Here is a 15,258-nt window from a genome sequence, read left to right as displayed (position 1 = left end):
CTTGAGGACAGGTTCCTCTCTTATACCCTTCTCCCCACAGCAGTCCTTTTCAAAAACAACTTTTCATTGGTCAAACAACTTTGCATATAACAACAACAGCAAACACCCAGCAACTTCCATGCCTTAATGGCAGGAGAACAAGAAACTGGAGACTGCATGGAGTCTCCTGAATCACCCTTCTTTGTTCCCTCTAAATTCTTTTATATTCCTGATGGCCTCATCTTTAAGAGTGATGTTACCATCAACCACTGGGCTTTTCTGACCCCCATAGCCTCACTCCCACATCTCCCCCTTCTTTATTAATATCAACCATTTTCTCGACACGAATTACCACTTAATATATAACGCTGCCCACCTTCATTATAGAAGGGTTGCTTGTAGCATCAGTGTTTCAGTAGTCTGGTAAATTGCTTGGCAGAATCAGTGGCATGGTAGAAGCATTAGCAGGATCAAATTAATTAGGAAATAATTTTGGGTCCTGCTCAAAAGTTACAAAGCAAGAAAAGCTAAAAATTGCACATCTTGGTCTGTCTTTGTGGAGAACTGACTTCTAGTTTGTAAAAGGAGATGACAGAGGTGCCTATAGCTTCCTCTTGAGATATTTAGAACTATTAAATCACTAGCAAGAACCAATTAAGAATTACTACCTTGTTATTCTTATGTTTTCCCCTGGTGTTTATCTTGCTCTTTGTTCTCATCTGAGGATGTTGCGACAGCCAAGTATAGAATGTGCCTAGCAGTACCCAACCTATAAGTGAGAGCTGGAAGGAGGGGAACCACTGCAGCTTTGTGCTTTTTAAAGACTTGTATGTTTGAACAGGAAACATACCCAGTAGCTGTTTCAAGTGGCACTGAGGCTTTTCTTTATTTTAAATGCTGTTCATGTTACATAATTTACTTGGTGTATGAATTTCCTTTATGGACAGTTTTCCCTTTTCTTTTGCATGCTTGGTGAGTGCTTTGTATTTTCATTAATGATTTGGTAACAGTAAGTCCACAAATCTTTGTACATATGTATATATATTTTTAATTGCATATACTGTGACTTTTATGAATAGAGATACCTGCTGCTTATAATTAATACTGCATTTCTGTCTTTCTGTTTGAAAAGACTATATTGAAGTCCATTTTCTTCTCCATACTTTTCTTGGTGCTAATAGAAATCTGTTTCCCAATATTTAGGTAATAAGTCCTGAGAAATACGATATCAAGTGTGCAGTCCCAGAAGCAGCAATAATTTTAAATTCATGTCTGGAACCCAAAATGCAAGTTACTATCACGCTGACATCTCCAGTCATTCGGGAGAAGAACATGAGGGATAGAGGTTGGGAAGTTGTTGAAGATGTTACTTCTTTCTTATGTATTTTATATGCTTAACTATTCTGCTTAAGATGGCATTAAGGTCCTGGAAGGTAACATGCTGGCACAACTAATACCCATTGAAAACTTGTTTTTCAACAACCAGTCTCAGTAGTCAACAGTTGGTTAAAAATAAATGCTTATATGATGCATTTATTTAATTTTTTGAAATTGTAACTTTTATGTCCAACCTCAGCTTTCTGGAAAAGGTACAAACTTGACTATTTTTTCCCCTCTTACAAAATTACTTGAAAAACTTGGTATTTTACAGCAAATGGCTATAAACTGGCTTTGTAGAGCAGTCTTGTCCTAAGATAAAGATTGTATCCTTTTAGAAAATCAAATCATATGGTCTTGGATTTAAACTGGATCAGTATTACCATCACTTACACGTTCCAATTAGCAGTACCACTTAAAATACACTTATGTAATAATTTTGATGGTAATGGTGCTTCTAACCTTAAAAGACAGTGTGATTTTTTTCCAGCTCTCTGAGGTTGCTTTTTGGTCTGGAGTGCTTTTTGAGTATATTTAAGCTCCTAGCATTACAATCAGTTTTCTGTCCAACTGGCGAACCCAGACTTGTACAGTAAGAATTGGCTTTGTCATTGAGCTGAAGCAGAAGGTGGAGCTTATAAATCAATTTACATTTCTGAAGTCCACAGTTTCTCTGGTGCCAGCAGTGTTGCTTTAGATTCTGTTCTGTAACACTTTCAAAGCTCCAAAAGCTTTTAAGCCAACAAGCATGTTTAATGTCTGAAGTACATTGGTTCTTTTTGTTTACGGGTCAGATAAAATTAACTTTTGTTTCCTTTTAATCCTGTATTTTCATAGTTGAAAGACATCGTGGTGTGAGAAATACTCCGTAGCCAACAACTTAGGCTCAGGCGAGGATCTCAGTGAAGTAGTAATTTATTTGCGATTGCAATGGCGGGCGCCCCACAAGCAGGAGAGCCTGCCTACTAGTTCCATAACACAGTTTATATACTTTTTTTCCTCGAGGACCGGGACCCTCCCCTGTTTCCCCACTGAGTGGGTAATCCAGGTTCACAATCTGTCCTATCCGGTGCTTCACACACAAGACCCGGCTTTCAGTTGCCGGCCTGTTATAAGTCAAATTTCTTTTGACTTTTATACTCTTTGAGGTGGTAATGTTTCTTACACGGTGATTTTTGCCTAATTCCTCTAAGGATTCTGGTTGTCTGCATTTTACAAGGTCGTCTGTTAAGCTTTCTTATCACTGCAAGCATATCTCGGTACCACATTCCTTTCCTCTAAACAATGTAACTCTGCAAAAACAATATTTCTATTCCCACAATTCCTCCCTTTTCTTCATTATAAACTGTTGATTTTTGCAAAACTTTTCTCTAAGGTGTAATTTGGTAGATATCTTCCTCTTCTTCACTTTTTTGCTTTCCATTTCCTCTAATATCATCATCTTATCTGAGTAGGGTGGTGGCTCCATGGTCATTTGTTTCAATAGTGCAGTTTGAGTTAACTGCTGGACAAGTCCCCTTACACAGGGGATAATGCAACAACCAATGTCTGTCAAAACTCCTGCTACTATGATCAAGGTTGTAAATATGGACACTACCATCCCTTTCCATTTACCAAACCAAGATTCCAACCATCCGGTGATGGAAGTGTCTGCTCCTGAGTTTTCTGCCAATTCACTGGCAAGGGTGGTAAGCCCTTGCAATGCTCTAGTTACTGTGCCATCCGGAGCAGTATTGTTAGAGATAAAAGTACAATGGTTGCCCAGCATCGCGCACACACCTCCTTCATATCTAATGCTCTTCTGTTTTCCTAAACCATTTTGCTGGTGGCACCTAGTTGTTCAGCAATACTTTTTATCACATCCCTTGTATAATTTATGAATCTCTGCTGATTATAATAAATATAATGAATCTAATCCACATTCTTATTGATTGTTACACATGTTATAAATGAAGTCTCAACACAATATGAATTTAGTAATATTTATAAAAGGAATATTTATAAAAGGTATAAAAGGCAAGGAAACAGCGCTGGGTGTGCGGGGAGTCTGCGCTCCACCAACACACACACACGAACATCAAACATTCTAAATATAAAGAACATAGCTTTTACATACTAAACCCGAGTGTGCCTATACATATGTACAATCAGAAAAGGTAACAAACAATCCTTTAAGTTCCATGACTTAACAGTCTTCATTTTCCATTCCTTTTCTTGACTACAAACAAGTCTCCATTTTCCATTCCTTTTGAACAATATGTCTCGCTTTAAGTTGTCAAGCAACTCGGCCTTCGGGCCTTATGTACCCCATTCTTCCCAGATGGAAGAAAAGCATATCCATCTCCTTTTCAAGGCCAATAGGGCCTGGGTCAAAAGGCACGTCCAGGTCACCAGGGGGCGTAACAGCAAAAGCCTTCGATGGCTGTAGCAGCAGAGGGGCTGATGGCAGAGCAGTTGGATCAGTAAAGGAGCCCACAGCTCCCTCACTGTCTGGCAAGCCACACATTTCTGACTGTGGTCCCACATGGCTCTTTAAGGCCTCAGAGACTGCTCGCCAGGTGCCGAGCAATCCCGCCGCAACCTTGTCGTTTTTAGTTGCAGAATCCCACACCTTGACCTCAGTTTGGTCCCATATTTCAGGATCATAAACTGTCTGATTGTTAATAAAGGGAATAAGCTGTAAGGTTACCAGGACAGTCTTTGTTTCTAAGGACGTATGATTCCCCATAATGTGCAACTGCTTACCAGCGAGGGGCAGTTGTGTGCGCGGGTCCACTTCTCTCAGCTCGAGCTTCTTCCCAGCTCCAGTGTGCCTACTTCCAACGACTTTCAGTACGAGCTTCTTTGAGCAGTTTGCTGAGTTTGGCCAAACCTATCTTCATGAGGCGATCGATGTGCCTGTTCCCATCCTGGTCTCCATTCTGTAAGCTTTTTCCTTTTCATTCCTTCTTTCTACTTCTTTATTGATGACATAACTTCATCGTGTTTCCCTTTTTTTATCTTGAGGCTCAGGCTCCCCTCTTATACCCTTCTCCCCACAGCAGTCCTTTTCAAAAACAGCTTTTCATTGGTCAAACAACTTTGCATATAACAGCAACAGCAAACACCCAGCAACTTCCATGCCTTAATGGCAGGAGAACAAGAAACTGGAGACTGCATGGAGCCTCCTGAATCACCCTTCTTTGTTCCCTCTAAACTCTTTTATATTCCTGATGGCCTCATCATTAAGAGTCTAATGTTATCTCAACCCTGGGGTTTCCGACCCCCATGGCCACACTCCCAAATCTCCCCCTTCTTTTTTAATATCAACCATTTTTTCGACAAGAATTACTACTCCATATGTAACACCCACCAGAACAATGCTGATTCAAACCCTACAGCAATTTGATTCCTGGCTTTCTGTTCATCAGGAACTCCTCTAGGCACCCCGATGGAATCTATGTATACTCTGTCATCAAATATACTCCTAAGTGTCTTTTACTTCTTCTGGGTATTTGTGATGTTTCTCTTTCAAATGCCAGGGTGAAGGGTATAGCTAATTGAACAAGTGCAGAAGTGCCTCCCCAATTGGATGGTGGGGTGGACTGTAAGATCTTCCCTCAGCCGTACCACCAGAGATCTGCCCTGGGGATCTCAAGTCTTGAGCAGTTTCCCATCAAGTCCTCGGTAGCACAAGGCAAATTCTCCCAGATGCCAGGTAGCACTCACACCCTGCCGTGACAGGCAAGCTGTATGGTTACCTATAGCTGTAGAGAATGCAGGGGGAGCCCTGATATCCCTATCACGCAAGGAACAGCAAAGAGAGAGACTTACAGGCCTCATTTCCCCAGGCAGTCTTTTCTTGGTACAATGCAAACATACATCGCATCCCCGGGGAGTCCTTGGTCCACCCCCATGGGAAGGGCACTATCGGGGCAATCGGTCGTCCTGAGGCACAAGCATAGCAATTGCTATGGTTGAGATTCTGGACTGTATATTTGACCCATTCTATCCAGGCATTCACATCCCCATACCCTGTTTCAATCTCAAATGTTTGAACTGCCGCATTTCAAAGAGGGCCTCCTGTTTTCTCCTTGAGTTTCTCCCTTTCTCTGATGGCAATAGAGGATTGTTTCCATACAGCCATTCTCAATCTGGCTGTTGGGTCTCTCCCAGTTATTTGTTTTCTCTGCTCAATTGTCGTTGGGCATTTAAATCTCCACAAGCTAACACCTCACAAGCATCAAACGTGATGAATTGTGGTTCATAACTGTCACATTCACCCATATTTTGATGGGGTATCCCGTTTTTGCTATTATCTGGTCATGCCTTTTCCAAGTTGCCAATTGACCAAGGCCTTCTCTGAGGCCTACAATCACTGGAAACAAAATTAATAGTTGATTTTTCCCTGTCATTATTTTTAACCCTTAGGTTTCTAAATAATTATCAATACAAAGAATAAGATATATGTAGTACTAGAACAAAAACCCCTTGGGAGCACTGCAATTCGCTATAGGTCTGTCCTTTCTCTCAATCACAAATCACACTCGTTAGTTACCTGTGAAAATAAAAGGTTAGTTTACAATTGTAAGCTTTTATCCTGCTCACAGTCCACTACGAGATTTTTCTCTTCAATTTCAACTTCCATCAAGTCTTCTGTAGGAACAGATTCCCGGGTACCAGGGTTGATGGATGTATTCACTCGAGTATAGTGAGTCCAACCTTTTTCCGCAGTTCTTATGGCTGTTTCGGTGATTAGTAATGGTCCTTCCCATTCAGGCTGGAGGTTTGATTCTTTCCAGGTCCGAATCAGGACCCGGTTTCCTGGGTGATGGTGGTGAATAGGGAATTCCAAAGGTGGGGTTTGAGCCAACAACCCACAGGTCCTGAGAGATGACAAAGAAGAGGACAACCCCAGAATACAGTTCTTAAGAAAACTCTCTTGTTTCAAGTTGTGGTATTTCATCCCTTCTGCCCAGATAGGGCAATCTGAACAGCATCTCATATGGTGAAATTCCTATATCCTTTCTTGGTGCTGTTTGAACCTGTAGGAGTAAGCATTTTACCCAAGGAAGTTGGGTTTCTAACACTAGTTTAGTTAATTGCTTCATTAATGTCTGATTCATTCGATCCACCTTCCCAGAAGAGGAGGGCTGCCAAGGGGCTGTGAAAATCACACTCAATCTCTAAGGCCTGCTTTAACCCTTGCAGTAAAGCTTTCCCCCCTCCAGTCACGTGGTCAACATGGACAAACAAGTAATTCAGTAGAGTCTACCTGTATACTTTGAAAAAGACAAATTCCTGGCTCCTGTCCCCCTCTAGATGGGTTACAGATGTCCTTCTTATGTACCTTTTGACATATGGTACATCCACTGCATATTTGCTTCACTCAAGTGTATATTCCTTCACAGACATACTTTCTTAGCACAACATCACACATTGCTTGCACCTCCCAATGACTCTTGATGTAAACCAGTTAATATTTGCCTCATTATCACTTTATTCAGCATTTCTCTTCCATCAGGGAGTATCCATTTTCCTTCAGACTTTGTGGCTCCTGATTCCTTAAGAAAAAAATCTTTCTCGTAAAACTTTTTAGTTCTTTCTTAGTTTTCAACAACTCCCTGAATCCCCTCTGGATTTATTCTTTGTTTTCCCTCAGACATTAGATGCCTTAAATACCTGACTTCTCTTTATAGATTTGGTAATTTATTTTTCAATACTTCCAAGCCCTGCTTTCCCAGAAAGTTGAATAGCTTGTTAGTAGCTTTCTTCACAACTCTTTTCTCCTGTCCTGACAATAAAAGATCATCCACGTATTTGTAACATTGATACCTCCTTGGGAGGTTGTAATTGCTCCAAAATCTGTTCTAGAACTTGCCCAAATAAATCAGTGGCCCTGTAAACCCCTGAGGTAAAATTGTCCACCTATATTGTTGCTTCCGCCCCCATTTCAGGGTCTTTCCAGTCAGAGGTGAATATTATCTTTGCTCTCAGGGCCTGAGAGCACTCCATTAATAACACTGTTATTCCAGCCTAACAATTTACTAGTTGAATGCCCAATTTCATCATCAAATCCCTTCCCAACAAGTTAGTCCCTGCCTTGGGTACATGCAATAATTGCCCAGTGATCATTTTATCCCCCAGTCTCAGCTTGGTATCCCCCCCAAAGTGGCACTGTTATCCCAGCCCCTTCTGCCCCCATCACTTTTTAGGGTTTCATTAGTGAATTTAAGCCCTGATACTTTACAAGTCAGTAATGACCTAGCTGTTCCCCAGTGTATTGGGTTTGATGGCAAGGTTTGGGGGGGGGGAACTGCAGTGGCAGCCCCCGTGAGAAAAACCCAGAAGCCTCCCCGTGGCAGATAAGGGACAATTTCATCTGGCCCCAAAGGGGCCCACTGCTGCCCAGAGCCAAGCCATGAGCAATACAGTCCGTGCCTCTGTGAGAGCACATCCACGAAAACAAAAACAAAGAAAGAAACAAACAAAACTACATTCCCTACCTTCTGGAGCATTTTCTGTGTATCTTGCCAGGCTTTAATCGCAAAATTAACTTTCAAGAGCCCTTGGGATACCAGGTCCGCAAGATTCATTCTTTCTCATTCTGACACTAAGTCTCTCATATGATTTCTGTGTTGCACACTATTATTATTCCAGCCAGGATTTGCAAGTGGGTATTTCTGCCCTGCCGGTATTACCCCTGGTCCTGGAGGATGAGCTCTTTCCCATTCTTGTATAGCAGCTCTCCTCCTGATCATTCCCATTTCTTTCCCTGTAAACAACATACTTAGTATAGATATAATTACCCCCCCCCCCAAGTGTATGAATTAGGTCCTAGGGACTAAATTTGAGGTGTGAGTAGATGGATGACCTGGTCCACATGGTGACAGAACTCAAGGAGGAGGTGGAGAGGTTGAGGGCTATCAGGGAGTGCGAGCGGGAGTTAGACTGGTGGAGCAACTCCCTGCAGGGCCTCAAGGAGAGGTACCGGGGTGAGACACCCCAAATGGGGGTGGACCCCCTGCCCTGTCACCATCAGGCAGGGGGAGGGGACCTGGGAGTTGAGGAGGAATGGAGACAGGTCCCTACTCAACCTCGCAGGCGATGCCCTCCCCTTCCAGCCCTGCCTTCCCAGGAGCCCTTATACAACAGATTTGAGGCCCTGGAGCTTGAGAGACCCGTGGGTGAGGATGAGGTAGGAAGCCTACTCAGGAGGGTAGGGGGAGGAAGTCAACTCCACGCCTCAGGACTGCTTCCACCAAGAAAGAAAGACGGGTTGTTGTAGGCGACTCCCTTCTCAGGGGAACAGAGGGCCCTATTTGTCGGCCTGACCCTACCCGTAGGGAAGTCTGCTGCCTCTCTGGGGCCAGGGTCAGGGACGTTGCCAGGAAGCTTCCCAACCTGGTTCGCCCCTCTGACTATTATCCTCTTTTGATAGTCCAGGCTGGCAGTGACAACGTTGAAGAGAGAAGCCTCAAGGCTATCAAACGGGACTTTAGGGGGCTAGGACGATTAGTGGAGGGAGCGGGAGTAGAGGTGGTGTTTTCGTCTATCCTTACGGTGGCAGGGAGGGGTACTGATAGGACACGAAAAGCCCACCTGATAAACACATGGCTCAGAGGCTGGTGCCAGCACAGAAATTTTGGTTTTTTTTGACCATGGGGCACTTTACTCAGTACCCGGCCTGATGGCCACAGATAGGTCCCTGTCTCTAAGGGGAAAACGGATCCTGGGCCAGGAGCTAGCGGGACTCATTGAGAGGGCTTTAAACTAGGTAAGAAGGGGGACGGGGCTGAAGCAAGGATTGTTGGAGCTGTGCCAGGGGGAACAATGGCAAGGCCAGGGGATAAGGCAATGGCCCAGCTGTAGTGCATCTACACCAATGCACGCAGCATGGGTAACAAACAGGAGGAGCTGGAAGCCATCGTGCGGCAGGCAGGCTACGACTTGGTTGCCATCACGGAGACGTGGTGGGACCAGTCTCATGACTGGAGTGCTGCAATGACTGGCTATAAGCTCTTCAGAAGGGACAGGCAGCACAGAAGGGGTGGTGGTGTGGCTCTCTATATTAGAGAGTCTTTCGATGTTGTGGAACTCGAGGCTGGGAATGACAAGGTTGAGTCCCTTTGGGTAGGATCGGCGGGAAGGCAAACAAGGCTAGAATCCTGGTCGGGGTCTGTTATAGACCGCCGAACCAGGATGAGGAGATGGATGAGGAGTTCTAGAGGCAGCTGACAGAAGTTGCAAAATCGTCGGCGCTTGTTCTCGTGGGGGACTTCAACTTCCCTGACATATCCTGGAAGCACAACACGGCCCAGAGAAAGCGGTCTAGGAGGTTTCTGGAGAGTGTGGAAGATAGCTTCCTGACGCAGCTGGTTAGTGAGCCTACCAGGGGAGGTGCCCCGCTAGACCTTCTCTTCACAAACAGAGAAGGACTGTTTGGAGATGTGGTGGTCGGAAACTGTCTTGGGCAGAGTGATCTCAAAATGGTCGAGATCTCTATTCTTGGCGAGGCCAGGAAGGGGACCAGTAAAACTGCTATACTGGACTTCCGGAGGGCTGACTTTGAGCTGCTGAGGACACTGGTTGGCTGAGTCCCTTGGGAGGCGGTTCTGAAGGGCAGAGGAGTCCTTGAAGGCTGGGCACTCTTCAAGAAGGAAATCTTTATGGCGCAGGAGCGGTCTGTCCCCACGTACCCAAAGACAAGCCGGTGTGGAAGAAGACCAGCCTGGCTCAACAGAGAGTTGCAGCTTGAGCTTAGGAGAAAAAAGAGGGTTTATAATCTTTGGAAACAAGGGCGGGCCACTGAGGAGGACTATAAGGATGTTGCAAGGCTGTGCAGGGACAAAATTAGAAAGGCCAAAGCTCATCTGGAGCTCAATCTGTCTACTGCCGTTAAAGACAACAAGAAATCTTTTTACAAATACATCAACGCCAAACGGAGGACTAAGGAGAATCTCCAGTCTTTACTGGATGTGGGGGGAAACCTTGTTACAAAAGATGAGGAAAATATGCTTAATGCCTTCTTTGCCTCAGTCTTTTGGGGCAATACCGGTTGTTCTCTGGATACCCAGTACCCTGAACTGGTGGAAGGGGATGGGGAGCAGAATGTGGCCCTCACTATCCACAAAGAAATGGTTGGTGACCTGCTACAGCACTTGAATGTGCACAAGTCGATGGGGCCAGATGGCATCCACCTGAGGGTACTGAGAGAACTGGCAGAGGAGCTGGCCAAGCTGCTTTCCATCATTTATCAACAGACCTGGCTATTGGGGCAGGTCCTAGTCAGCTGGCAGCTAGCAAACGTGACGGCCATCTACAAGAAGGGCCGGAGGGCAGACCCGGGGAACTCTAGGCCTGTCAGTTTGACCTCAGTGCCAGGGAAGCTCATGGAGCAGATTATCTTGAGAGTCATCACGTGGCACTTGCAGGGCAACCAGGTGATCAGGTCCAGTCATAATGGGTTTATGAAAGGCAGGTCCTGCTTGACGAACCTGATCTCCTTCTGTGACAAAGTGACACGCTTAGTGGATGAGGGAAAGGCTGTGGATGTGGTCTACCTTGATTCCAGTTAGGCTTTTGACACCGTTTCCCGCAGCATTCTCCTCAAGAAACTGGCTGCTCTTGGCTTGGACTGGCGCATGCTTCGTTGGGTTAGAAACTGGCTGGATAGCCGGGCCCAAAGAGTTGTGGTGAATGGAGTCAAATCCAGTTGGAGGCCGGTCACTAGTGGCGTTCCCCAGGGCTCGGTGCTGGGGCCGGTCCTCTTTAATATCTTTATCGATGATCTGGATGAGGGGATCGAGTGCACCCTCAGTAAGTTTGCAGATGACACCAAGTTAGGTGTGTGTGTCGATCTGCTCGAGGGTAGGAAGGCTCTGCAGGAGGATCTGGATAGGCTGGACCGATGGGCTGAGGCCAACTGCATGAAGTTCAACAAGGCCAAGTGCCGGGTCCTGCACCTGGGACGCAATAACCCCAAGCAGAGCTACAGGCTGGGAGATGAGTGGCTGGAAAGCTGCCTGGCGGAGAAGGACCTGGGAGTGATGGTTGATAGTCGGCTGAATATGAGCCAGCAGTGTGCTCAGGTGGCCAAGAAGGCCAACGGCATCCTGGCTTGGATAAGAAGCAGTGTGGCCAGCAGGTCTAGGGAAGTGATTGTCCCCCTGTACTCAGCTCTGGTGAGGCCGCACCTCGAGTACTGTGTTCAGTTTTGGGCCCCTCGCTACAAGAAGGACATGGAGGTGCTTGTGCGAGTCCAGAGAAGGGCGACGAAGCTGGTGAGGGGCCTGGAGAACAAGTCTTATGAGGAGCGGCTGAGGGAGCTGGGCTTGTTCAGCCTGGAGAAAAGGAGGCTCAGGGGCGACCTTATTGCTCTCTACAGGTACCATAAAGGAGGCTGTAGCGAGGTGGGGGTTGGTCTATTCTCCCACGTGCCTGGTGACAGGACAAGGGGGAATGGGCTAAAGTTGCTCCAGGGGAGTTTATGTTGGATCTTAGGAAGAACTTCTTTACCGAAAGGATTGTGAGGCATTGGAACAGGCTGCCCAGGGAAGTGGTGGAGTCACCATCCCTGGAGTTCTTTAAAAGATGTTTAGATGTAGAGCTTAGGGATATGGTTTAGTGGAGGACTTGTTAGTGTTAGGTCAGAGGTTGGACTCGATGATCTTGAGGTCTCTTCCAACCTAGAAATTCTGTGATTCTGTGATTCTGTGAACTGGTCTAATAGTTCAGCTAGCCTGATGGGGTCCTCAGATAAAGACTTCATCTCCTTCTTAAAACCCTTAACACCTCCCTGCTGTTAAGGAGCGGGGGGGGAGTTCACCTAAGAGGATGCACAGTTAGTGTTAGTACTGTTAGTATCAGGGAAGGCAAAATTCTGCATATCTCTTCTACCTTGTTCTAATTCTTGCCACAGCCTAGAGTACGATCCTTCTTTAGGGACAGTGTTAATTGCAGTCCCTGTCTCCCTTCCTGGAGTGACTGCTGCTGCCACCGGTGCAATATTAGGATTATAGGGAGCATAACTTGGCTCCTTCTCCGAAAAAGGAATCTTATTGTTTACATATAGAGTTAAAGACTGAATTTTCATCAGACCCATATTTTGGCCAAAATACTGCTGTTTCCTTAATTGGTTCTTTTGTCCAGACCGATACACAATATTTAACCTTTTTTTTTCTTTCTTTTATAATCTCCTCTAATTTGGGGATTATTTTTCCAATTGCTTATCATTCTTTAGGAAGAACTGTTGGTAGGCACTCCCCCAGGGATATCTCCCTGTCCCCTGGAACTCATATTTCCCCTTTTTCCTAGCCCTTGTCAGTGTGCTGCTACAGAAATTTCCCTCCTGTAGGGTACCACACACTAATGTTCCGATTCTGGAAAATGGGGGTGTACTGCCAAGTACTTCCCCGTGCAAGGATTTGCCGTACACCAAATTTCCCGAGACTCTTCCTTTCTCTCCCTTATCTCACCCTTCATCCATCTCCAGCCACCCCCCTCACGGAGCTATGGAACTGCGGATCAGGACTCCACACTGGGTTCGTACAAAAGTACATCTGAATTACACATCACACAGCATCTCACCCAACCCCCAAGGCAATACTTAATATTTCTTACCTTGGTCTGTGCACAGAGTTACCGGATCAATTCTTAAAACCTGGAGTGCCTACGTTCTTCCTTTCCCCACTACTTCACGGATCCTGTCTCTTTAATCAGCCTCGGGCCTCTGTCAGCTCTCCACCAAACCACCACCGTCGATGCACAGGACCACTGAAATCAGTGGGGCATGCCTTCCTGCTGCTGTGGCGGTGGGGCTCCCCGGTAGGTGACTGGATCCTGGACGAGCCCCCAAATTTTGAGAAACTCTCTAAGGAGTCTGGTTGTCTGCATTTTACAAGGTAGTCTGCCAAGCTTTATTATCAGTGTAAGCATATCTCAATACCACATTCCTTTCCTCTAAACAATGTAACTCTCTGCAAAAACCACATTTCTATTCCCACAATGGCAAACAGTGTTCTGGTGTATTATAATGAACCTACAAATAAGAAATCAGGTTATCTTAACATTTTTCGTGCAGGTTTAAAAAAATTGTGTTTATGTATGCATGTGCTTGTGTATATACATATTTATATAAGCCACAGCTTTTTATTTCATCTCATCATTACATGTCCTCTAAAATACATGAGGTTTTATACTGCATTACTAAATGTTCTGTAGCTGTGACTAGTGCATCAAAAGCAAACTGTGTTAACAAAGTCATCGTATGTAATCAGAATAAATTCAAGATTCATTCTGTAGTTTGGATGACTTCTGAAGAGTATTTGAGTGCTTTGTACATGATTTTTAAGCTGTGCACATCATACCTAGCTATAAATGCTTTGTACATTTACTGTCACACCCAACCAATACTACTTGTTTTTTTGCAATCTTAAGTGTTACATGACTCTTGGTTTGTTTGTGCTGAATCAGACTTTGTATATTGCTTAAGTCCATAAAGAATACTTTCACTTAAAACCTTTGATTATTAAATTAGATTAATCATTAAAAAAAGTTAACCTGAAACACTATGTTAATTTTAATGTACTGTACAAAAGCGCAGTATTGATTCCTGCTACAATTTCAATGGAATTGTTTCTGGCCTAAAATTTTATGAAGTGGACTAAAAATAGATTTAAAATGCCTATGATCAATCCCTTAATTTATGCCTCCTAAAGGAAACAAATGTTTTTTTGTCTGACCCACACTTGAGTTAAAATGATCGTTATGAGTTTATTCACTACTGAATACAGTACTGCCTCTAGGCAAGCCAAATCAGTAGATTTCTCTTCAAAACACTGAGCATTGTAAAATGGATCTGCAGTAGTTTGCTCTTGAAACGAGAAAATACAAGACTCAATTGCAAATTATTGCAGCAAAGATGGCCTTATTATGAAGACTGCTTCTTATTTGCTGTAGAGTTAACAAGTATATGTGTGTGTGTTTTTTCTTGCTTCAGCTTCTCATGCTCCGTGTCTTACAATGGTTTAAAGTTGTTTTTTTTTTAGCTTGCTTGGGGAACTAGTTCAGGTGATGAGGAAGGCTTTACCGGAAGAACCGGTTTGAATAAAGATGAGACTGAAACTTGCACGTGGAGTAGAATTGTGTTTGATGTGTAATAATACAGTTACATGATTAAAGGGCTAAAAGAAAACACAAATAGTGTGAAATAAAATTGTTAACCGCATAGCTACTGTTCCTTACAGTGTTGTGCATTTGACAGTTTCCCAAATCTGATATGTTCAAAGTGATCTAACCCCCTGCTGTGGAATCTTTCCTTCAGCAAACAAAGTGTACATATGTATAAACGCGTATGTGTGCGCATGTGTTTTTTCTATCCTTAGCTAACAGCCCCGGTCCAAAGCCTTCTAGCAGAGGGACTTGATTCCTGTCAGGGGTTGCTGCCAAGACATCGGAAGGATTTTTGACCAAGGTTTTCTAAAGCTCAGTGTCACACCTGCTATACTTTATAAAGGAGGGGAGTTTGGCTGTCCTAGCATCTCCTGTTTCTTTGTGTTTGGCTTTTTTTTTTTCCTTTTAATCTCTGTCTTTCTCTTAGAATTAAGCAGTGTTCACACTAGTTTTGAAATAGTTGACTGGGTAATATGTATTTTGCATAATAAAACTTACCAAAATTAATATACCTGTTAACTTTTAATGAAGAAGTAGTGTGGACACAGCATGTATAACCAAAGATTAACCCCTTATATTTAGGCTACTAATAAATATGTAGGGTGAGAATTCATGATTGTGTTTTGTAAATTAATTCCGTTTTGTTTTTTAGCTTTTACAGGGTGGTAGGTTAGGAGTCTGAATTTAGTTAAATAGTCTTTAAAAGGTTAATCCTAAAATGTAAAATAGATGCAAAAATCCACAGATTAA

The 15,258-nt window shown here is 44.1% G+C and overlaps 1 protein-coding gene across 6 annotated transcripts in view; it reads left to right on the top strand.

Annotated features, from left to right (window-relative positions):
* Positions 1-15,258, top strand: part of LOC311426263 (zinc finger RNA-binding protein-like) — a 64,578-nt gene that overhangs the window by 39,356 nt on the left and 9,964 nt on the right. For all 6 annotated transcript variants that reach the window (XR_014686645.1, XM_084502500.1, XM_084502499.1 and 3 more), the window contains one exon: positions 1,183-1,324. Coding sequence is in view for 5 of the 6 variants with exons in the window: in XM_084502500.1 (XP_084358626.1) it covers positions 1,183-1,324 (142 nt within the window). In the remaining variant the exon portion in view is untranslated. The remainder of the gene's footprint in view (positions 1-1,182; positions 1,325-15,258) is intronic.

The sequence above is a fragment of the Aythya ferina genome, assembly GCF_964211825.1.
Source record: "Aythya ferina genome assembly, chromosome: W".
NCBI lineage: Eukaryota > Metazoa > Chordata > Aves > Anseriformes > Anatidae > Aythya > Aythya ferina.
The sequence above is the reverse complement of the archived record's forward strand: the minus strand, read 5'-3'. Positions and strand labels throughout refer to the sequence as shown.